General features: G+C 43.1%; 1 protein-coding gene across 1 annotated transcript in view; it reads left to right on the plus strand.

Annotated features, from left to right (window-relative positions):
- AGXT2 (alanine--glyoxylate aminotransferase 2) overlaps nucleotides 1–24630 on the plus strand; it is a 42766-nt gene that overhangs the window by 8257 nt on the left and 9879 nt on the right. Inside the window, exons 3-12 of the mRNA XM_010853810.1 lie at nucleotides 1079–1263; nucleotides 4507–4630; nucleotides 6221–6315; nucleotides 9598–9691; nucleotides 10363–10456; nucleotides 14687–14787; nucleotides 15351–15443; nucleotides 18377–18509; nucleotides 19958–20049; nucleotides 21829–21978. Of these exons, the coding sequence (XP_010852112.1) occupies nucleotides 1079–1263; nucleotides 4507–4630; nucleotides 6221–6315; nucleotides 9598–9691; nucleotides 10363–10456; nucleotides 14687–14787; nucleotides 15351–15443; nucleotides 18377–18509; nucleotides 19958–20049; nucleotides 21829–21978 (1161 nt within the window). The remainder of the gene's footprint in view (nucleotides 1–1078; nucleotides 1264–4506; nucleotides 4631–6220; nucleotides 6316–9597; nucleotides 9692–10362; nucleotides 10457–14686; nucleotides 14788–15350; nucleotides 15444–18376; nucleotides 18510–19957; nucleotides 20050–21828; nucleotides 21979–24630) is intronic.

The following is a 24630-nucleotide window of genomic DNA, read 5'->3' on the forward strand; positions in this document are numbered from 1 at the left end:
TCCAGTGAGGCGGTTCTTCTCGGGAGGGCTCCTCAGGAAAGACCCACAGACCGCCCTGCCTGCCACTGAGCCATCTCAGATATCACAGCCTTCAAGTCAGTGGGAACCTCCGAACTCTCTTACCCCACTCAGTGGTATTGTATGAAGTGAGTGTGTGTGTGTGTGAGAGAGAGAGAGAAAGAGAGCGAGAGGCAGAGATGGGGAGACAAAGCAGAGGGAGACAGAGAGTACAAGGAAGAGACTGTCCACAACCATACATGTATCACAGGGATACAAGTATACATGTACACACCGGAAGAAATACACAGACCACACGTGTGATGGCACACATTTCGTTCCAGCCCATCTGTCAGTGCCTGATCTGACCTTCCTGAGTCCGCCATCAGAAAGTGTCGAGTTCTCATTTTGCAGTCATGCAATAAATATTGGACTCGTTCTCTCTCCTTTCCTCTCTTTCTCTCTCACTCTTTCTCTCTCCAACCTCCCCCTCTTCATTCTACATGACGTTCATAAGTTAGAAACTGTAGAATCGATAAAGTCAGGAGGGACCCACAGAGACAAGAACAATAGGACAGAAGCTTTATAATTAAAGTCATGAACACTACAAGCACTCCGTTTTTTTTAATCCTCCAAAAAAAAAAAAAGAAATTAGAGGGAAAAAAACAGCTTCAGACATTTATTTCAGTCTCTTTTTTCACAGCTAAAATCAACTCAAAGCCAAGGCTTTCTATGGAGAGGTAGAAAATTCCAGCCTCCTTCTTCATGTTTTGGAGACGGTAATGGCAACCCACTCCAGTACTCTTGCCTGGAAAATCCCATGGACGGAGAAGCCTGGTAGGCTGCAGTCCATGGGGTCTTCATGTTTGATGTAGAAAAGGATCAAAGGGCCACATGAATAATTTCCTCCACTTGAGAGGAAGGCTCTGGGTGTATCTTGCAAGGAGGTCCCTGGGCAAAGAGCCACCCTGGTGAGCGAGGGCATGGAGAGCCCAGATGCTGCTGTGTGGACCTGCTGTTGATCTGTAAGCAACGTGGGAATAAGGAAGATGCTAAGCACTTAACTCTTGTCTACTTACAGTCCCTGGCCTACAGCCGAGTCCTGGAGATCCATAAGCAGCATCTCTCTCCTGTGCACACAGCCTATTTCCCGGAGCCCCTGTTGCTCCACCAGGGACACGTGGAGTGGCTCTTTGATCATGAGGGAAACAGATACCTGGATTTCTTTTCTGGGATTGTCACTGTCAGTGTTGGTCACTGCCACCCGTGAGTATCCTTGAAATTTCTAGATTTTTCACCCCAAGAGAATATATGGAAAACAGGCTAATGATCATATTAGTGATTCAGAACCTCCATGAAAAACTCTCTCTCTTTAGGCACATGGCAGTTTGTGGCTAACGTGCTCCTTCCTATTTTCTGGGTAACAGTGAAAACAACAACAACAAAAATCTTTGCACCATGCCTTGCCTTTTCTTAACAATTCAAGATTTTGTCATCCTCATGGTACATGCGATGGGATGTGTACCATGCGATTAGAGTATGGCTGTGTGTGTGTTTCTCCTCAGTAGTAGCTATAGCTTTTCAAAGAGAAGGTATGCTCTGAGGAAAGGGCAGTGAAAGTCAAAGTGTTAATCACTCAGTTGTGTCCGACTCTGTACAACCGCATGGACTGTAGCCTGCCAGGCTTCTCTGTCCATGGAATTCTCCAGGCAAGAATACTGGAGTGGGTAGCCATTCCCTTCTCCAGGAGATCTTCCCGACCGAGGGATCAAACCTGGGTCTCCTGCATTGCAGGCAAATTCTCTACCACTGAGCCACCAGGGAAGCCCAGAGAAGGAGAGCAGAAGAGGAAAGGGCAGAGAAGAAGGGAAAGTCCAGTATTCTCAGAGTACACAGGGTAGGTGTGGGGGGGATAAGAGATGATGAGAGATGAGAAATCACTTCTAATCCAACTCTTCTTTATCAACTCTGCAATGGAGGAGGAGAGAAAGGATGATAAGAAGATGATGTAACTAACCAGAGCTGAAAATTTATACCAGAAGTGAATGACTGCGTTAATTTTGAGATTTTCTGTGATTCTGATCATCAGCCCACATGTGGATACCCTGGGCAGGTCCCTCTGTGGTCCGTTTTGTTTGAGTGCAGCCATCTCATTTTAAGATCTGTTCTGGCTTGCGTTTAATAATCTGACCAATAAAACTCATAGTACATGGGGCAAAAATAAAGCACCAAGTCTTAATAAGGTATGGGCCCTTCTGTGCAAGAGAGGGTGAAAGGTCTTTTCCATGAGCACCTGTAAGGCCATGAGGAGGGAGTTATACTCCCAGGTCCAGCCCTCACCTGTTCCTGCCTCAGCTGTCTGCATCTTCAGGAGGAACTAGTCCCAAACGAAGGCTTCCCAGGTGGCGCTAGTGGTAAAGAACTCGTCTGCTAATGCAGGAGATGAAACAGACGCAGGTTCCATCCCTGGGTCAGAAAGATCCCCTGAAGTAGGAAATGACAACCCACTCAAGTATTCTTGCCTGCAGAATCCCATGGATGGAGGAGCCTGGCGGGCTATGGTCCATAGAGTCACAAAGAGTCAGACATGACTGAAGCAACACAGTACATACACACAGTCCTATACCACGTTCTGAGGAGTGTGAAGAATAAATTTCACATACAGTTTAAAACATAAGATAAACATGCATGAAAGAAGTAAAGAAAAAATGAAGTAGAGAGCATTTTTAAACAGTCACATTGAATCCTCCCAATTACATGCAACATGGTGTCTGTGAATGAACCCCTCCTACTGGCTCCCCTGACCTTGGTGCATCTCCTGGCCACCCACTGACCATTCACCTCGTCCCTCTGACCCCCTAACTCTGGGTGTTTCAGGCTCTTTCCTGAGCCCACCCCTCTTCTCTCTATACTCCCTTCTTCTCTTGTTATTTCCCCCATAGAATTGGCCTCACCCCATCTCTCCACCTCTTCTCACTTGGTTGCTACATTTCAGCAGCCTCACCCAGCTGTTCAGCCTCGGCTCCTCACCAAGCTATGATAACATGTCTAAGACACCCAACGTGGGCAGTAAGATGTCCCACGTCTCCCTCAGCCTCCAGGATACCTCCTGCCCATGATATTCCACCATTAGCTGCAAATCGACATTACAAAAACCAAATCCACTGTGCTTCCCACAAAACTGTTTCTAGTCTATTCATTTATTCAAGTAGCACATATGAGCCACCTCCTCTGGGTAAGTCATTGCTAGGAGCTGGGTAGTTAAACAAGACTCGTTGTGCTTCTCAACCAACCCTGGGGTTTCCCCCGATATCACAGGCAAGAATACTAAAATCATCTTGGACCCTTTTCTGCCTTTCACTCCATATAACAAACCTGATACCAAGATCTAGTTTCCCTCCACTGAAATGCCTTTCCCTACTAGCCCCTCTCAGGAAGTTCCAGTGTCCTAGTTCTGCTCCCCCATACGTGGAAGGCTACCATGCCTTCCAGGTAACTGGCCTCACCAATTCCAGTCTTCCCTCCTACCTTCTTGTGGCTCTCAGATTTATTTTGCTAAATAATGCTTTTGTCAAGTGTCTTTTCCACTTAAGAGTTTATTAATAATCCACAATTTTCTGAAGTGAGTTCTGTGGGACACTGATCACAGGAAAGTTTCATTGTTAAAGGGTTCCATTAAAAAATAAGGTTGGGAAACACTTTAAACTCCATCTCTCCCTCCTGGGGAGACACAGGGCACATTAGCCTATTAAAGGTACTGATAAGTCCTGCAGTAAAGAATTTGATCTGGTATTCCTCAAAATTGTTTAACCACTGAACTGATTTTTTTTTTTTTTTGGTGTATCAATTATTGATAACAGACTTCAGCTGTTTCTCTTCTTTGGATCAAGTTCAAACACCTTGGCCTGTCTTTTCAAGGCATTCCAAGTCAGGTCTCACATATTTATATACCTTTAGTTCCTTCTTTCCCTCAACGTGAGACTTTGGATCCTTCACAGAATGTGATAGCAGAATGTTCATCAACACCGACCACTACTAAGACCCAAATCTTGGAATCTTCTTTAAAGGAAAAGTTGTTGATCTTATAAACATATGTTTGATTGAGCTATAATTCTTTAGACTAAAATGGAAAGACACCCAGGTTTACATGTAGTCTTCTCTATTTTCCAAACTCTTTAAAGCATAGTTAATAAGAAAATCTAGTTTGAAGAGATTATAACTTCAAAATTCCTTCTTCACTAGGAATTTATCTTTTAAAATCGCCAGCAATCAATCATTTAGTCTCCTGTTGAACACATCTCTTGGTCGGGAATTCATTACCTTTTGAGGCAATACGTTCCATTACCAGATACCTCTGGTGGCTAGAGAAGCTCTTTCTTGTGTTTGGATGAAATCTGCCTCTGGAAACTCTTTGATAAATACCCATAGGGTTTAATTCAATGGTCAGTGTTGTGTGGGGAGGGACATGCCCGCTGCAGTGTGGGTAACTCTGCCCTTCTGTTTATCCAGAAAAGTAAATGCAGCGGCGCAAAGGCAGCTGGGCCGCCTGTGGCATACAAGTTCTGTCTTCTTCCACCCTCTGATCCACGAATATGCAGAGAAGCTTTCAGCACTTCTTCCTGAGCCTTTGAAGGTCTGATGCTTATAATTCAAAGGGGCAGGATCTGCTGATCCCAGGGAAGCCAGACGGGGAATGAGAATATGGGCGCAGAATCTGGTCTGTGCACTGAACATCTAAAGTGAGTGTACTAGTAGCCATGTCTGAAAGCACTCAAGGAGAAGAGAGAAGTCAATGAATTGCTGCTAAAACCAGTTGACATTCACTTCATCAGCTCCAAGTGGCTGCCTCTCCTTGATCATTCTCCTTACCATATCTTTGCAGACATCACTTAAGGGGTGCCCCAGCCTTCCTGACACTCTCCTCTGTGTTACTCAGGAAGTTTTCATCTTTTGGCTCCACAGTGCCTCTGCCAAGTCATTGGCATTTCTTCTTTAACAAAGAGTGAAGCCATTTTTTTTAGAAAATTAATATACCATTAAATTCATTTGGTCTGAGATGCAGTTTGATATTTTTGCTAAATGGGATGTTTTTCTGCATCTGAAATGATTGACTTTTTAAACTGGATTGAGAAGTTAAAATGTTGGCCAAAATTTGCATTTCGGGATTCAATGAGTTAATATCTGTGTGAAACAGTGCACTGTACCTAGTGTCAGCTATGATTGTTATTTTACCATATTATCTAAGTACCCTACTTCCTATACAATCTAAAAGAGATGAAGAGAAATAGCTGTAACCTAAGTTTAGGGCAGGACTCCAAACTCTTGGTTACCTCAGTCAGGAACCCCAACACTGGATCCAGCGAATTTGGATGGTGTTGAGTGCTTGTGCATGCTCAGTCGTGTCCGACTCTTTGCAACCTCATGGACTGTAGCCCACCAGGCTCCTATGTCCAAGGGATTTTCCAGGCAAGAATATTGGAATGGGTTGCCATTTCCTACTCCAGGGGATCTTCCCGACCCAGGGATCGAACTGTGTCTCCTCCATCTCCTGCGCTGGCAGGCAGATTCTTTACCAACTGCATCACCTGAGAAGCCCCTTAGATGGTGCTACCTAGCCTTAAAGTTCATTTGATGGATCCTACTCTAAAACCTAAAATCAGGAAGGATCCAGTGCCCTTGAGTGCCCCGGAGTGCCCCCTTTCCTTCAACCAGGATGAGCTGCACTTTTCATCCTGGTTTGTTGGCTCACTTTTTTTTAACATTCACAAACACTGAACAGACAGGCTGGGATATCCTCTGGGGGCCTCTGGGCCAAGCCTTCAGAGTCGAGCAGGATGATTCAGTTTCAAGAGCCAAGAGACCAACTTCTCAGATTCCCTTGACCACTAACCACTGTACATCTCAGCAAGCCTCTCCATCTTAGCACTTCGAAGAACATCAAGTAATTCTAATGGAAGCCTGGAATGTTGCACAATTTGGACAATCCCTTAGCCACTGTTGTATCTCTAATGCTCAGCAGCTGCTCAATGAAGAGCTATAGAATCAATAATTAAATGATGAAACTCCATGGGGTCGCAAAGAGTCAGACACGACTGAGTGACTGAACTGACTGGTATGAAGGGAACTCTTCTTAATAATCAGAGGCTGGGATACACTCTTTCACAATTTCAAATGAATTGAATAATATCTGTGTTTCATGACCATGTGTATTTTTTTCCTCCAGGTCGTTTTCTTGGTGAACAGTGGTTCAGAAGCCAATGACCTAGCCATGCTGATGGCCAGAGCACACTCAAACAGCACAGACATCATTTCTTTCAGGTAACCACATCTTGGAATATTCATTTTAACACTGACTCACCCCAATATTAAATGTTAATCTCTAAAATATAGCCTAGAGCAGGAGAGAGACTTTCACAGGGGTATTTTTCTAATTTCAGGTTTTAGGGTAGGGCCCATCAGATGAATTTTATGGCTGGATAGCACCATAAAAATTGGCCTGATCCAAGTAGGGGTCCCTGACTGAGGTCACTAATAAAGAGTTTGGAAGCCTAGTTATGTCATAAATTCTCTATGAAATTAAAAAGAAGGCTACAAGACAGCTTTTTAACTTTAAAGATATGGTATAGAAACTAACACATTGTCTGGAGGAGGAAATGGCAATCCACTCCAGTATTCTTGCCTGTAGAATCCCATGGACAGAGGAGCCTGACCAGCTACAGTCCATGGGGTCACAAAGAGTCAGAGACGACTCAGTTACTAAACAACAATGACAACAACAAAGATGAAATAGACTGGTCATAAATTGATCATTATTGAATCTGAGTGATGGCTGTCTAGGGGGGAGTCATTGTAATATTCTCTCTTCTTTTGTATATTTCTAAGTTGTCCATAGTAAAGGTTTTTTTTAATAAATGCTGCGAGTATAAAAAAAAAGAAAGAAAGAAACTAACACATTGTTAATCAACTATGTGCTGTGCGCTAAGTCACTTCTGTTGTGTGTGACTTTTTGCAATCCAATGGACTGTAGCCCACCAGGCTCCTCTGTCCATGGGATTTCCCAGCAAGAATACTGGAGTGGGCTGCCATGCCTTCCTCCGGGGGATCTTCCTGACCCAGGGATCGGACCCACGTCTCTTATGTCTCTTCCATTGGCAGGTGTGTTCTTTACTACTATCACCACCCAGTATGCTCCAAAACAAAATACAAATTTAAAAAGAATAAATTAAAAGTAAAAAGATATAATGGTATTGACTGCACCCTATGCCAGATAGTGAAAGACTGGTCTGCACCCCCAGAAGCTTTGCCATGTGACACTGAACTCACTTTTATCTCTGCTTATGATAAGAAGCCATATACTTATTTCACAGTGCCAGTTGTACCATTTTTCACTTTTTCTAAATGCAGAGTTCAGTTCAGTTCAGTTCAGTTGCTCAGTCGTGTCCGACTCTTTGCAACCCCATGGACTGCAGCATGCCAGGCTTCCCTGTCTAACACCAACTCCTAGAGCTTGCTCAAACTCATATTCATTGAGTTGGTGATGCCATCCAACCATCTCATCCTTTGTCGTCCCCTTCTCCTCCTGCCTTCAATCTTTCCCAGAATCACGGTCTTTTCCAATGAGTCAGTTCTTCTCATCAGGTGGCCAAAGTATTGGAGTTTCAGCTTCAGTATCAGTCCTTCCAATGAATATTCAGGACTGATTTCCTTTAGGATTGACTGGTTGGATCTCCTTGCAGTCCAAGGGACTCTCAAGAGTCTTCTCCAGCACCACAGTTCAAAAGCATCAATTCTTCGGTGCTCAGCTTTCTTTATAGTCCAACTCTCACATACATACATGACTACTGGAAAAACCATATCCCTGACTAGACGGACCTTTGTTGGCAAAGTAATATCTCGGCTTTTTAATATGCTATCTAGGTTGGTCATCGGAGAAGTCGATGGCACCCCACTCCAGTACTCTTGCCTGGAAAATCTCATGGACGGAGGAGCCCGGTAGGCTGCAGTCCATGGGGTCGCTCAGAGTCGGACAGGACTGAGCGACTTCACTTTCACTTTTCACCTTCATGCACTGGAGAAGGAAATGGCAACCCACTCCAGTATTCTTGCCTGGAGAATCCCAGGGACAGGGGAGCCTGGTGGGCTGCTGTCTATGGGGTCGCACAGTCGGACACGACTGAAGCGACTTAGCAGCAGCAGCAAGTTGGTCATAACTTTCCTTCCAAGGAGTAAGCGTCTTTTAATTTCATGGCTACAGTCATCATCTGCAGTGATTTTGGAGCCCAGAAAAATAAAGTCTGACACTGTTTCCACTGTGTCCCCATCTATTTCCCATGAAGTGATGGGACCAGATGCCATGATCTTAGTTTTCTGAATGTTGAGCTTTAAGCCAACTTTTTCACTCTCCTCTTTCACTTTCACCAAGAGGCTGTTTAGTTGTTCTTCACTTTCTGCCATAAGGATGGTGTCATCTGCATATCTGAGGTTATTGATATTTCTCCCGGCAATCTTGATTCCAGTTTGTGCTTCCTCCAGCCCAGCATTTCTCATGATGTACTCTGCATAGAAGTTAAATAAGCAGGGTAACAGTATACAGCCTTGACGTACTCCTTTTCCTATTTGGAACCAGTCTGTTGTTCAATGTCCAGTTCTAACTGTTGCTTCCTGACCTGCATATAGTTTTCTCAAGAGGCAGGTCATGTGGTCTGGTTGTCCCATCTCTTTCAGAATTTTCCACAGTTTCTTGTGATCCACACAGTCAAAGCAATATTGACTTTATAGTCAATAAAGCAGAAATAGATGTTTTTCTGGAACTCTCTTGCTTTTTTGATGATCCAGCGGATATTGGCAATTTGATCTCTGGTTCCTCTGCCTCTTCTAAAATCAGCTTGAACATCTAGAATATGTATATCCAGATAAATCATGATCTATTCAGAGCAGTCTTGGTACTACTAGGGTTCAATAGTAGTTTGTGTTTCCGCTTTCAGGATATATAACCATTCCTTCGAGTAGTCTCAATAGTCCCAAATCCTTTTTGAAGGGTGATTTTTATTTGGGAAGTTGTCCAAACTTATTTGAAACCAAGAGATTAGGATAATTTGTAATAAATATGACTGTTTCAGTTTCCAGAAATAAAGCCCGAGTTTCTTCTAGGCTGACTAGAATGGCTTATGAGGCACTTGAAGAAAAGTCCCCCAAAATGTTGTGACAGCCGCGTCACAGGAGCAAATACTCATCTTCTCAAAGAGATCACTTTGCAGACTCGTTGAATATATAATTTCTGGCATGATGCTAAAAGATGAGTCTCATTGCTTAGAGGAACAGAGTAGGGCAGGTCTAAGGTCAGAGCTCTCAGCCAGATGGCCTCCAAAATTCCTGTCACGATTCAAATCTGTGATGCTAGTAGAAAACATAAATAGGTGAATTCATTTGACACAGGCTTAGAAGATTTCTTTGAGATCATTGAGGTTGTAGGTCAATAGTGTTCTTTTTCATCTCCATAGCTTTCATGGATTTTCTTTTTTGTCCAACCCAGTGTTCCACAGGCCAGTGATCAAATGAAAGCACACTTAACCCAGTCCTCCCACTCTTTTCTGTCTGCAGAGGAGCCTACCATGGATGCAGTCCTTACACACTTGGCTTGACAAATGTAGGCATCTATAAGATGGACCTCCCTCATGGGATGGGCTGCCAACCAGTAAGTTCTGAGATTTTTGCCTTGTTTCTCTAAAGACTCCTAGGTGTATGGAATCATTGATCAGATTTTTCCAGTCATTAGGACTAGAAACTAATATGAAGCCTGTGATTAATCAAGGCCTCAATTTGACTTAATCAAATGAAAGACCATTTAAAGGAGACATTTGTTAGAAAGACCTTCAGAGTCTGAGTAATACTTACTATTAGAGATGCTTTACATTTTGTTTTGTTTTTAAGTAAAATTGAGTCAGTTACAAATAAATGCATTGAAATAAGTTCCCAGAGCCTTGAATGCATATAATTTCCGTATACTCATCCTTGTACTCACCTTCTGTTCTCATCCACTGTACCCACATTTTCAGCATCAGAATCAGGTACCTAATTATTCTCATTCTTTCAGATGCTATTACCCACCAAACTCTTGAGCCAATTGTTTCCAGGCAGACACAGAAATCAGTTTCCTTTGTAGAGTGCCCTCATAACTGATTTCCAAGAAAAAAATTCTCTCTTCAAAGCTGAATATCAAGTTTTTGTCCTAAGTGGGAGAAGAGTAAGGAAGGAATCTTGGTATCAAGTTAAGAAGCCCTCTTGCCTTGATTGGTACCGTATGTTGCCCCAAATTGACTGTCTTGTGTTCATGTCTTGCCAAATCCCCTCTTTTGTCATTTGCAGACAATGTGCCCAGACATTTTCCATGGTCCTTGGGGAGGAAGCCACTGCCGAGATTCTCCAGTGCAAACAATTAGGAAGTGCAGCTGTGCGCCAGGTCCAACTGAGCGGGGAGGGAGGCACGTGGGGGAAGGTCAGGAGGGGGAAGGAATGAGGAGAAAGGCAAATTGGAAAAAGTGGGAAGGGAAAAGTCACGGCAAATACAACTAGGAAGTCACTCCTCATTGAGCCAACACTCCTTATAGCCAATGACCACAATACCATCAGAGCATCCATCCCCTGTCAGGAAACACGTCTCAGCATCTCACCCTTATCAGACCTAAGCCAGAAACACTGTCACCCAGTGCTTCATTGGAGGCGCTCTCTCAGCTCTCCTAGCAATGGTTCTGTTCCCAATTTGATAGGAAAACAAGGTTGGGGGGATTATTCACCAGTTCCCAATGGAGGAAGCGGAAAGAACACTTCTAGAAATTTCGAAACTCCAGTCAAGAAGTTCCCCAGGGACTCAGAATACCAGCCAAAGAGAGTATTTGTCAAAACAGAAGGTGGTTCCTGAAGGCTGTTGACATGTTCTCAAAAACTGTGAAGACCTTCTCACCAGGAAAGCTGTTATTCATCAAATGTGTTGTTATTTACATTCTTTACCACTTCCTCACATGAGGGAGCGGAGGCCTGGAAGCAGCCTGAGTTCTTGATTTGTCAGCAAGCCCCACCCATGCTTGTCATCACACGGCAGGACCCTTTGGGTGACTGCCCCCAAATAGCACCCAAGGAAAGCACGAAGTTCTCCTGCCAAGAGATCTTTAATGAAACAGTGTGAGTCACCGGGCTGAGAAGAAGAAGGTGAATGGAAGCCTTAAAAATCAGCTTTGAAAGTAAGAAAATTCACAGTCACCTTAAAATTCAGATGGGATAATGGAGGTGGGAGGCTGAAAGCATGAGCTTTAGAACAAGATGTTATAGTCACAGAACATAAAACCGTGAGGAAGTTTTAAACTTCACTCAAACTCTCCTTCTGGAAGATGAAGCTCCTATTTCTCATCTGTGAAATGTAGACAGGAATATCTGCCCTGGTGGCCCCGTATTCCAGGCCTTCCTGAGACCAAGGAAGAGAATTTTTAGAACTTTTTTTTAATGGGGATGTCTTTTTAAAAAATCTTTGGTCTGTACCACACATGTGGGATCTTAGTTCCCTGACCAAGGATCGAACCCACAGCCCCTGCATTGGCAGCATGGACTCTTAACCACTGGAACACCAAGAAGGTCCCCAAAAGAGAGCTTTTGTAGAGACAGGCAGACTGTAGCAATGCCAAGGGCTACTATGCCTGCACCTCACCACCATGTGGCACCAAAAACTAAAGTCAGTTGACTGAACCTCACAGATGTCCATTCAACTTCAAGCACATCAGTGCAGAGCCTTGGAGGCAGGAGACATGGTCCTTCCCTTCCCTCCTGGCTCGGTGTCCCTCTCTCTTCAATCCTCTGCCTCCTCCCTCTTTTCAGCCTTCTCCTCTGTCAGGAGGAGACAGAGGTCCTTGTATTGATAATACGAGGACCCCAGGGTCATCTCTCTAGTGGTCTCTGGAGGCTAAGTAACAGTGACAGACAGACATTTCTGCCTCTTGGAACTGTGGTCCTCGGCACATCTGAAGTCAGCTGTTCTCTTCACTCATATCTTCAAGAGGCAAGGCTAATACCCTCTCTTTATACAAGAAGTGACATCAGCCTCCTCTAGTGCTATTAGGCTTGAGAAGCGTTGGGTCTTTGCTGTAAAAAGGCATATTTATATATCTTTGTAAATACATCCCAACATATAAATTACTTGGAATAGAGAAGTTTCCAGTTCTTAGGTCCTCTTAGAGTTCACTCACTGAACACATAAAGGTACCAGGTTTGAGAGGGGGCATTTTTTTCACCTCAGCAGGATGTCACCACTCCCCTCATCGGCCTGGGCAAGAATCCAATATATGTGTGGTAGAGTTCATTTTCTCCTCCACCCCCTCCTCAGGATGTTTTCTTTCCAACTGTTCATTCCAGTCCCTGAATGTCAGAATACCTTGGGATGAAAAGCACCTCTCAACCCACTGCCCACACAATGTTCCTAACCTCATGCTGATCACATCATTTCTCTTTCTCCTTTTGCAACACAAGCTCCCTTTTCCTTAAAAATTGTTCTTTCTTGGCTCCTCACTCTTGCTTAACTCTTTGTGTGCGTGCATGCTAAGTCACTTCAGTCATGTCCAACTCTTTTCGACCCCATGGTCTGCAGCCCACCAGGCTCCTCTGTCCATGGGATTCTCCAGGCAAGAATACTGGAGTAGGTTGCCATGCCCTCCTCCAGGGGATCTTCCTGACCCAGGAATGGGACCCACATCTCTTATGTCTCCTGCACTGGGAGGCGAGTTCTTTACTGCAAGTGCCACCTGGGAAGCCGAACTCTATCTTTCCACCAGATAAAATGAAAACACTTCCCTCTTTATGCCATTTCCTGGATAACATCCAGAAGAGCAGTCCCTCTCCACCTGCTTGATGTTGTCATGATGACACCACTACCCCAGGTCTTTGTCCAGAGGTGGCCTGACCTGGACTTACAGCAATGAGCCAATGAAGGAAAAAACCAGTGACAGCTGATGACTCACATTGCTGAACTTGTGCACAGTGGAGGAAAAATTTATAAAAGGTCTAGCACAGGTTCAAGCAAAATCTTCTTCATGGTTTGTTTTGTCCAAATTTAAGCCATTAGGGTTGATTTTGCTCCACACTTGGATTTCTCAAGTGACAAATGGTCTTGCTAAATTCCCAAATTATATCCTTTGAACATATGTATAATTCATCCTCTAAGGTCATCCTTGGTTGTTTTCTTTTCCTTTCTGAATAAAAATAGAAAATTTCAATCTCCAGGGGCACAGATTCACTTGTCTACTATATCCTGCCCATCAAACAACATAAATGATGCTAATAAGTGTACTTTCTGGTTTTGATACACCTTTCATTGATTCCCTTCTTCAAAGGGAAGAAGAGCCCTGAGCCCTCGATTCCAGTTCACCAAAGATCAGTGAACGCTGTCGAGCAAGCTTTTCCAAACATCGTATGTAGCCTAAAAGTATGTTTGGGGCCAGGTCATGTTTTTCTCACTTTTTAAGAGCTGAACTATAAACTATATTTATGCTTCACTGTTGATGGTGAAAACTGCAGGTTTCTATTCCTTATCTCTAGCTTTCAGGAGACAGGACCACATCCATGCCTCTAAGTGAGCATCGTGATGGTAGATGGTGTCTTGCCTCCCTGACGGCTTTCACCAGAGACCCCCATCACACTCATATCTCCCTCTGCCTTTCTTCTGCTATTCATGGATATGGGTTTAGATTCAGAGATTGTGTGGTGCTACCCACCAAATTACAGGTGTGGATAAAAATTCTGAAGGTTCTCATATGTGGACACACTAGTTCTGGGACATTTGCTATTCCAGAGGGGACTGCTTCCGCTCCCCTCAGACAATGGATGAAAGTTACATGACTGTAGTACTTTCCTCTTTAGAATTCTCATTGTTCTATAAACATATTTGGTGGTGGTGGTGTTCAGTCACCAAGTCGTGTCCAGCTCTTTACGACCCCATGGACTGCAGCATGCCAGACTTCCCTGTCCTTTACCATCTCCCAGAGTTCGCTCAAACTCATGTCCATCGAGTCGGTGATGCCATCCAGTCATCTCATCCTCCGTCATCCCCTTCTCCTCCTGCCTTCAATCTTTCCCAGCATCAGGGTCTTTTCCAATGAGTTGGCTATTTGCATCAGGCAGCCAAAGTATTGGAGTTAGTTAACTAATATGGTTAGTAAGTATGTTTATACTTACTTACATACTTACTAACCATAAAGACTGAGATACTTTGTAGCTTTAAAATGGTATATCAGATTAAGTGGCAATACAAGGTAAACAGTTATTTCCAAATAAATCAAATCCACATAGCAATTACATCTGAATTAAATCTATCGTGTCGATAGAATTGGCTTCCTTAGGTGAAACAGCCATCTCTCCCAGACTCAGTGACGCTCTGGGGTGTTTCTTCCCCAGATGGAAATGACTGAAGTGGCTTGTTTACACCTTTGTGGCTAGGCTAGTCTTGCTGCTCAGAACAAAGCACAAGTTGTTCTGACTGTTTCCGTTTCAGAAACCTATATCCCCATATCCTGCTTTGCTGTATCTTGAGGGACTCTAGTCAATTTACTATCCTGGTTTCTTTTTTTCTCTTGTTTTCCCCCCATTCTTCTGGATGACTTTCTCACATCGTCAAATACTGTGTTTTGTTTTGTTTGTTTGTTTATTGCAGACTGCTGTCAAGCTAAAGACCAGTATATTGAACAATTCAAAGATACTCTGAGCACTTCTGTGGCCAAATCAATTGCTGGATTTTTTGCAGAGCCAATTCAAGTAAGTGTGTTAACCTTAAACATTAACTGAACTCAGTTGTAAATTATCAATTTTAACTCATACATTCTAGTGACTTCCAAATTATTTAAGTGATCACTGTTATGTCCCTTTATGTCATTCTCCTCGTCCCCTTGAAAAAAAGAAGGCCCCTGGTTTTCAACTGACCTTTAAAAGTCCATCTGCTATACTCCCAGACTGAACAAACAGATAGATGAAACTACTGAATTTGTAAATCTGTAAAAATAGAAAACCCCAGCAGTTTTCAGTTGCTTATTACCCACACTGTCAGGGTGAGCCATTCTGTAATCTTACTAAATCCCCTTAATCTATTTTTCTCTGCTCTCAGGAAAGACCACATTTGCAACCATTTCCCAGAAGGCATGGCATTAAGAGGAATGGCTCTTCTTTTCACCCACAGTTGAAACATTTCTAGAAACGGCTTCAAAAATTGCTAGTATCACTAATGCTAATATTGATCATGGTCTGTCTTCAGTTGTTTCTTTTTTTAATACTTTCAAGGCCCTGTGCTGTTTTCTAGATCTTCTTGGTTTGGTCTTTTGCAGGGGGTGAATGGCGTTGTTCAGTACCCGAAGGGGTTTCTAAAGGAAGCCTTCGAGCTGGTGCGCGAGCGGGGAGGCGTGTGCATTGCAGATGAAGTGAGTGGCCACAGAGTAGGCGTGATGGAGCCAGGACAGGAAAAGCGCGGGGAGAAATCTCTAAACCCTGCTCTGCAGTCCAGGCAGAAAGCATCTACTTGCAGATTCCAAGATGAGGGTATAAGTTAATGAATCTTTGTCTCATTGACTGACTAGTTCGTTACTAGATTAGAACGTCAACGTCCCAAGTGAAGTCTATCAAATAAGATAACAGGCCTAGGATGTTGCCATTCTTCAACATACTTTTAAAACTCCTATTTGAATTCAGCTTAAACTTAGTTTAACCTCACAACCAAGTTTTCATCTTAACTTTTGCCAAAATAGTATTAGACAGTCCAGCAGCATTCATAAAAAAATCTGTTTGGAAATCACACTTAGAAAAAAAAAGTCCAGCCTCTAAGAAGAGGGCCATAATCACAGATATTTGGAAAGTAGTTCCAGGGACTCCCCTGGCAGTCGAGAGGTTGGGGATCCCACCTCCATTACAGGGGCGGTGGCTTTGATCCCTGGTCAAGGAACTAAGATTCCACGTGTCGTGTGATACAGCCAAAAAAAAAAAACTGAATTGAATTGGGGGGAAAAAAGTGAACTGAAGTTCAAGATAGTTAATTTGCCTGTCAAGTTCATGCTGTTAGTAGGGACAGAGCCAGAACTCACACCCAGACTCAAAGACCACACTAACCACTGGGCAACCCGCCTTTCAAGAATGATTGAACTGTGGTGTAGAAAGACAAAGGGTGGCAGGAAAGGTGGGAACAGAAGAAACTCCTGAGGGCAGAGCCAGTGCTGCACCCCGGGATCTCACATGCCTTCTTAATCAGCTAACCTTGGCTTTCCCTTCTATAAAATGAGGAATTTGGAATCTACAATAAGGGTTTCCCAAGGTGCTGCTAGTGGTAAAGAAGCTGCCTGCCAAAACAGGAGACATTAAGAGATTCAGGTTCAATCCCTGGGTTGGGAAGATCCCCTGGAGGAGAGCATGGCAACCCACTCCAGTATTCTTACCTGGAGAATTCCATGGACAGAGGAACCTGGGGCCATGGGGTTGCAAAGAGTCAGACACAACTGAAGTGACTTAGCACGGGGCCATATTGGGCCATCAGTCTTTCCTGGTCTGGCATAAGCTGGATTTAAATTTGAAATTGACTGCTTTTAGGCAAGGCATTCGCACACATAGTTCCCATTCCAATTCATAGAGGTGGACCTAGCCTGCTTCTCTCATGGCTATATGCTTCTTACCTCCTAAGACATTTGAGTTTATGAACCTTAGAATGATTCTTCTCTGTTCAACTGAAAGATTCTATGGAACTGACACCTCCTAGATGACTCACGTGGTTTATGGCCCTACATAATTTCATGTATTGTCCAAGCAATCTGATTTTTTTTTTTTTTTACCATTTATTTATGGTACTTAGATGAAATAAAAAATGAAAATAGACAGGCAAGTTGGATGGATTTGCCATGAGCTTTCTTACATTCTCTTTTGGGCAAATTCATCAGCTTGTGTTCAGGGACTCAAAACTAGGAGACTCAGGATTCGAGCCCAGGTCTGTCTGATTCTCATACCTAAGCTCTTCTTCTGTGTTGCTCACTCTTATCTAATTGTAACCCCCAAATCCGGCTTTGCAACAGCACCTTGGAGAGAGCAGAAAATTTAAAAAAAAAAGTCTGAGAAGGACCCTTATTCTTTCAAGAGCATTTCAGAATCAGCTTCAAGTGCCTACACTTCTATCCCAGAAGAGCAGTATGTGTAGAGAGAGAGAGAGACAGTCCAAGAGACAGAACCAGAAGGGAATCAAGGACCCACCACCAAAAAAGGCTCTGGCAGAAATTTGCATGGGAATATTTGTGCGCCTTTATTTAGTTAGGCACTTCTGCCACATTTTTATTCATTCTACAAACACTTAGTGTCTACTTTTATCAGGCACTCTGCTAGATATTATGGATAAAGAGAAAAATGAGATACAGTCTCTGTTATTAGACAAGTGAGTGTGTGCATGCTAAACACTTCAGTCATGTCTGACTTTCTGCAACCCTATGGACTGCCTGCCAGGCTCCTCTGTTCATGGGATTCTCTAGGCAAGAATACTGGAGAGGGTTGCCATTTCCTTTTCCAGGGGATCTTCCCGACCCAGAGATCTAAACCGCATCTGTGTCTTCTGCATTGGCAGGCGGGTTCTTGACCACAAGCGCCACCTGGGAAACCCTATTAGACATGTACTCTGGTGATAACAGTCCAAGGTGAGAGGTTCTGATGGCAGCCTAGGTGCCTTGTAGGAAAATTTTCCTAGCCCAGATAGTGAGGAAACCATGTTTTGAAGAACAAGAGGCGTTAGCGAGAGACAGAGCAGGGAAAGGATCTTCTGGGAAAAGGAAACAGCACGAACAGAACAACTGCGGTCAGCTTAGTTCCATCCTGAGTTAACCGGCTTCACTGAGTCCTCCTCATGACTGATTCTCAGGAAGAAAAGGACACCACAGGGAAGAGGCCAATCAGCCTGTCTGGGCTGAATGGCAGACGCCCCAGCGCTAGCCTGCATGCTGTAGTTACTGCCTCATCCAGCATGGGGCAGACGCAGCCTTCCCACAGAGGGGCCTTATTCAGGATTGCTAATCACAACAAAGTTTTTCACATGCATTATTTATATAACCCTCACCACAACCCTGTGATGTATTGCTATTAAGTGTTTCCACTCAACAGAACTAACATAGGTCCAGAGGAGTTAAGAAACATGTCTAGAGTCACACAACGCTAGCAAATGGCTTTTGGTGCCTAAAAACTCAAGCATGGTGCTTTTTCCATCATAGTATAAGGATGGTGGTGATGATGATGTCAGGGAGGAGAAGATAGAAGAGAAGGAAAGAGACCAGAGAGTCAGGAAAACCAGCATTTCTCAGAAAGTTCCTGGTAATTTTGGATTTGTTTCCATCAGGTGCAGACAGGATTTGGAAGGCTGGGCTCTCACTTCTGGGGCTTCCAAACACACGATGTCCTGCCAGATATTGTTACCATGGCTAAAGGGATTGGGAATGGCTTTCCCATGGCAGCAGTCGTAACAACTCCAGGTAGGAACCACGGGCAGTTCGTGTCTGCTTCTGGGCCCCCTGCATCCCCAGTCGTAGAAAACATGTGTATTGTACCTAGTGTGGGCTGGGGACCGTCATGGAAACTACACACGCGTTTCCCAAGTAATGTTAAAGGGAAACAGTCTGTCTGCCAGACTGTGGAAAAGATGGAAGAAAACCAGCCCTTTTTGCTCTTTGCTGTAGGGAAGACCAATTCTCCCAGCCTCACATTGAGATGTAGGGTTCTACTACATTGACAAGATCTAGGCAACAAAAACAAAACCAAAACCAAAGCCAACACAAGAGATCCGTGTTAACCAACCTGAAGCCAGATAAAGTTTAAAGCTAAAGTATCCAAGGAGTCATATTCTTGAAGAACACTCCAGCTTAGTCTTGCCACCCCAAAGAGCTATAGACTCAGCCTCCAGAGTGATAGTTTTCTCTGCTGATCATCAACAACTAAATACAATACAATCTCACTTAGCTAGAACAGTCTATAAAATGAACATTAGAATTAATTTTATTACCCGTTTTAGTGAAGTTTTACCGAGAATACTTTTACAAACCACTTATTATTGAAAATCTTAAGATTATTTCATTTATTTTTCCCACCAATAGCAAGCACACTTGAGAAACTCCAAAGGATAATTAAGTGCCTTGTAATATTTCAGTGCTTTTATGAAATGAGGAAAGATGGTGTTGAAGGTGAACTATAATGAACCGAATATATATTTTCACCCTCAGACCATCTGGAGATTGTTATGAAATCCTTGCTATGAGAGTTTTAAAAAATATTTCTTTCTTAGTCCCAAGAGTGGAATACAGAAAAAAGGCTAACTAATGAGGATTCATGTACGTTCCCGTAAATCAAGTTTTAAAGTACTTTTCAATTCACACAACACATTGAAGATTTTATTAGTAAACTTCTCATGGAGTAAATAAGCAATTTTTCCCTATCTATTGTATTCATCGGCTTGGTCTATCATAACAAAATATTGCAGGCTGGGTGGCTTAAACAACAGACATTTATTTTCCCACCGTTCAAGAGGCTAAAGTCCAAGGTCAGGGTAAGAGTCCAGTTGAGTTCTGGTGAGATCTCTCTTGCAGATGACCCTCTGGCTGTGTCCTCATGAGTCCTTTTCTGCAGTGAGAAAGGGCTCTGGTGTCTCCTCTTCTTATGAGGGCACCAATCCTATTGGACTAGGACTCCACCCTTATGACCTTAGTTGCCTCTAGGGAGTTGCATTGGGGGTTAGGGCTTCAGCATATGAGTTGGGGATCCCTGAGGGGGGAGACACTTCCATCCATAACATCACTATCATGAATTGGAGGCCATGAAATCTATTGTAAACACCTTTCTACAACATGAAAGTAAATATAACCCAAGTGGCATGATGAGAAATTACAGATGTGTTACTCGTTATCCACCTTTTGTTCTCTCCCTCTAGATATTGCCAAGTCCTTAACCAAGCGCATGCTTCACTTCAATACCTTTGGAGGGAACCCCATGGCCTGCGCCGTTGGTTCAGCTGTGCTTGAGGTACATTCCAGCAGCTATGTCAACACCACTCATTTCACCAAACAACTACTTCAAAACTACACACGTATTATCAGGACTCTACCACATGACATAATTAAAGTGGAGAGTTAATTCCTAGTCCCTGAATCTAAGTTTAGATTTCCAGGTATTATTCTGCTCCCTCTCCCTTTTTTTGAAATCTACTATCAGTGCTTCAAGTATTGGATATGAAATAACATATAATAAACCTCACACATATGAGAAACATAAGAATTCCCCTAGCTAGCTGGTAGCACTGAAATCTCTTTTGTGGTTTGATTGGTGTTTTATGGATGGTGGCATATGTTTTATGTTTTATGGTGACCAATGGCAATTTTTGATGTCAGTTGAATTTTGGTCCTGTCTTGTATATGCTTCCTTACATTTGTTGTACTGTCATAAATGAAAAGACAAAAGAGCAAATGACTTCTATGCAATTCCAACTAGGTGATTCAGCTGTGGTTCAGCACGAGCCCATTGAGTTTTGCCTGTGGTCTCATCTGTTGGAAAAGGTTTGCATAATTCTATGAATAATAGCACTTGGTGCTAGTGGTAAAGAACTCCCCTGCTAATGCAGGAGACATAAAAGATGTGGGTTCAATCCTTGGGTCAGGAAGATCCCCTGGAGGAAGCATGGCAACCCACTCCAGTACTCTTGCCTGGAAAATGCCTTGGACAGAGGAGCCTGACAAGCTGCAGTCCATAGCATCACAAAGAGTCGGACATGACTGAAGGGGCTTAGCATGCATGTATTACATGCATAATAGCGCTTTAAATAAGTGTAACATAGTTTCTGAAAGACTGCACAAGAAATTATTAACAGTGGTTGTTTGTGGGGAGGGAAACAGTGGCTGGAGGACAGGGATCAGTGAGGCTCATTCTGCTCTTTGATTCTGTACTTTGTGGTGTTTGAACAAAGCACATGTTTCACTTATTCAAAAAAAATTTTTTTTAAGTATTTTTCAATAAAAATAAGTAAAAGCTGCCCTTTCTAATTAAAAAGTATATTCAAATATGACTAAATCTCAAAAAGAGAAAGTGTGGGTAGGATGTGACATTTATTTCATTCTGTAGAAATGCCAACTAGTGTTCTAAAGAACTAGTGTTAAAAGTGCTGTGTCACCTCAAACAATTTGGCAAGTAGGATGTAGGTGAACAAGGAGGTCTTAAAAACATCAAGTTCTGCCTGCAGTCATGCAGTTACTATCGGCTGCTTATAAATATACTGTACTGCTCATATGTGGTCCAGAATTGCAGGTCTCTTACTATATAGCACAGGGAACTCTGCTCAGTGTTATGTGGCAGCCTGGATGGGAGGGGAGTTTAGGGGAGAATGGATACATGTATATGTATGTCTGAGTCCCTATGCTGTTCTCCTGAAATGATTGCAACATTGTTAGTCAGCTCTAGTACAAGATAAAAAGTTTACAAAAGAAAAGAATCACAGATCTCTGCTGTGAGCAGAAGTAGGTGAAAATCCTTTTATATCTCAGGTGCCCTGACTCTGGGCCCACACAGAGTCTCTTATTTTTCCCTAAATGTTTACCCACTCCTGAAGATGAGAAAGGTATGAGGGAAGTGTTCCCTGTACCAAGCCTTTTTTTCTCCCTACAGCAGATCTTTCTATGAGACAAGGTATGGTCACATGACTTTGGGTTCCATTTGTCTGGTCAAGTTCTGTAAACAGGTCACATACATTTATTTCTCAGTCCCTTTTAAAACTGTTTAAATAGAAAGTCATTTGGGGCTTTCTCTCAACAGGTGATTAAAGAAGAAAATCTACAAGAAAATAGCCAAGAAGTTGGCACCTATATGTTGCTGAAGTTGGCTAAGCTGCGGGATGAATTTGAAATTGTAGGAGATGTCCGAGGCAAAGGTCTCATGATAGGAATAGAAATGGTAAAGGATAAGGTAGGTGGTGATCTACTGGTCTCTCTGTGGCTTCTTGGGGCAGCAAGAGTTAAGGCAGGAAGCCTCGGCTACAAGCTCATTCATTCAGAGATAGAGCCGGCAAGGACTACAAGACTCAGTGAAGCTCATTAGAAATGAGTAGAGAGAGTTGGGGCTTCCCCAGCAGCTCAGTGGTAAAGAATCCACCTGCCAATGCAGGAGACATGGGTTTGATCCCTGAGTTGGAAAGATCCCCTGGAGGAGAGCATGGCAACCCGCTCCAGTATTCTTGCTTGGAGAATCCCATGAACAGAGGATCCTGGCTGACTACAGCCTATGGGGTTGCAAAGAGTCAGACACACTGAAGCAACTGATGGTGACAGAGAGCATTGAGTATAAACATGGAGAGTTCTAGAGGAGTGAGGAGGAGAATGTGGAAGAGGGAGCTGATGGTATTCTTGCCAGAGTAGGCAAAGAGCATCGGCAATGACTGAATATTTTACATTGGAAATACAAAGAAGGGGAGAATTATTTGGGGAGGGACAGGCAGCCCAGAGAGCTAGTAGCAGGGAAAAGGGCCAGGAGAAGGCTGTGGTGATGGTTTGGGTGAGGATGTTAAAGATTTATAGGGTTTTGTATTTATTTGTGAATGGACTTTAATCTCTCAGGTAACCAGGTGGAATGTGACTTTCTGATGACATGCCCCACTGTGACCTCAAACTCAATATGACAACTGAATCTAGTATTTTCTCTTAAGCCAGTGATTCTTCCCAAGGTCACTGTTTCTGTTCTGTATCTCCATTCTTCTCCCAATTCCCCAGCTTCAAAACCACCAAATAATCTGTGGCTCCTTCTCTCTCCTTATTTCTAATGTGAAGTCTTATTGATTCTTTCTTCACCATGTTTTTCAAATCTTTCCCACAGTTCCTCCTGCTGCCCCTAGGGTCCATGTCAGTAGGAAATCATCCCAATCCTCCATAAAAGTGAAATCTACATCCTCAGAGGAGAGCGACAGCAGGAGAATTCTGGCACGGGAAGGAATAGTCAGATCAATGCCTTCCCCCTAATTCTTATCCATGGGAGATGTCTTGCTATCTGCTGTCACCATGCCATCCTAATTTAGAAGGTCTGATGCTCAATTCTTTCAATATTCAGCCCAGACCATGGATATAAGACTTTTCCCTTAACACCACACAGCAGAGACAGTACAAGGCTGGAATGTTTAATTATGATTTTAAAGCTACAGGAAGACAACAGGAAGAGTACTGCAATATAAAATCAGGCCCTCTGGCTCACAAGCTGTGACATCCACATCTTCAGCTTGGGGCCCTGTCAAAAAGGCTGTTCTCAAGTTCAGATGAGTCCTCTCCCAACCCAGGAGCTCCCTCAAGGATGTCTAGGCTCCTCAAAGCCCAGAATCCCCCGAGGAAAGCCCCATGAGAGAGGAGGCACTCCTCCCTTCCCCGCTAGTCCAAACCCAATGACTGTGTGCTTCAAGACATGTGGACAGAGACACTTATCAGGTCTTGGGTTGTCCTGGTAAAACATCAGAATTCTCCCAAATGGCCACTGATACCAAACAAGCTAAGTGATGGTACATCCATCCTATGTGGCACAGAAATATGTGTGACATGGGAAGATGTGCAGACTGTATTATGGAAAAAATAAGATAGGCTATAAAATAGTATATATAGAATGAGCTCTTTTCCTCTTCTCTCTGCCCTTCAGTAGTTGTAAGCATGGGGTCTGAAGGAACTTCTCTATCGCTAATTCTATCCATTGTCCCCTCAATGACAGTACATTCAAATACTGCTCAAACTTTTCCCCCGTCATGGAATATGATACTCTCTTCTCTGTCTCTAGCTTTGAAAATCCTAGCCTTGTTCAAGATCTGACTCTTCCCCACATCTCCTCTTTAAGTTTGCCTTTGCTTCTCCTGTCTAAAGGGACTCCAGCCTTCAGAGAATCCCTCTCCTACTCCCTGTCTAAAGAGCTCCTTTGAAATGATCTTTCAAATCATGTACTTGTTGACTCGATTTTCAAGTATCAACATCTTTTTTTCCTATGTAAATTATATGCCTTTGGGGCCAGGAAATACACAGATGGTGAGCACTGTACCAGTGTTAATTGATTGATTTCAGGCCCCTGCAATACTTCAGACCACTTTCATGTAATTGAAACAGTACAGAACTTGGCTTTGATGCTGTATTGATGTATATGATGTATTGATGCTGAACAATATAACCCAGATTTAAAACTCCCATGTGCTATTGGTAAGGATGTGAACTGGATACAGCCCTTTGGACAGAAATTCATCTGTGTCTATTAAAAGATTAAATGTATACATTTTGACCTAGCCATTCCACTTATAGAGATGTGTCCTAGAGAAATATTCACAGATGTGTGTAGATATAAATAAGTGAGGATGTTTGCAATATTTTTTATAATCATAAACAAAAATAGAAAATCACATATATGTCCAAAAATAGGAGATGAAACAAATTGCTCTACCAACAAGTGACAAAATACTAGGCAGTCTTTAAAAAGACTAGGTCCATGAGGGTGGGATGATTTGAGATAATAACACTGAAACATGTATATTACCATATGTGAAACAGATCACCAGTCCAGGTTTGATACATGAGACAGGGTGCTCAGGGCTGGTGCACTGGG

This window comes from Bison bison, unplaced genomic scaffold, assembly GCF_000754665.1.
Source record: "Bison bison bison isolate TAMUID 2011002044 unplaced genomic scaffold, Bison_UMD1.0 scf7180017864331, whole genome shotgun sequence".
Lineage (NCBI taxonomy): Eukaryota > Metazoa > Chordata > Mammalia > Artiodactyla > Bovidae > Bison > Bison bison.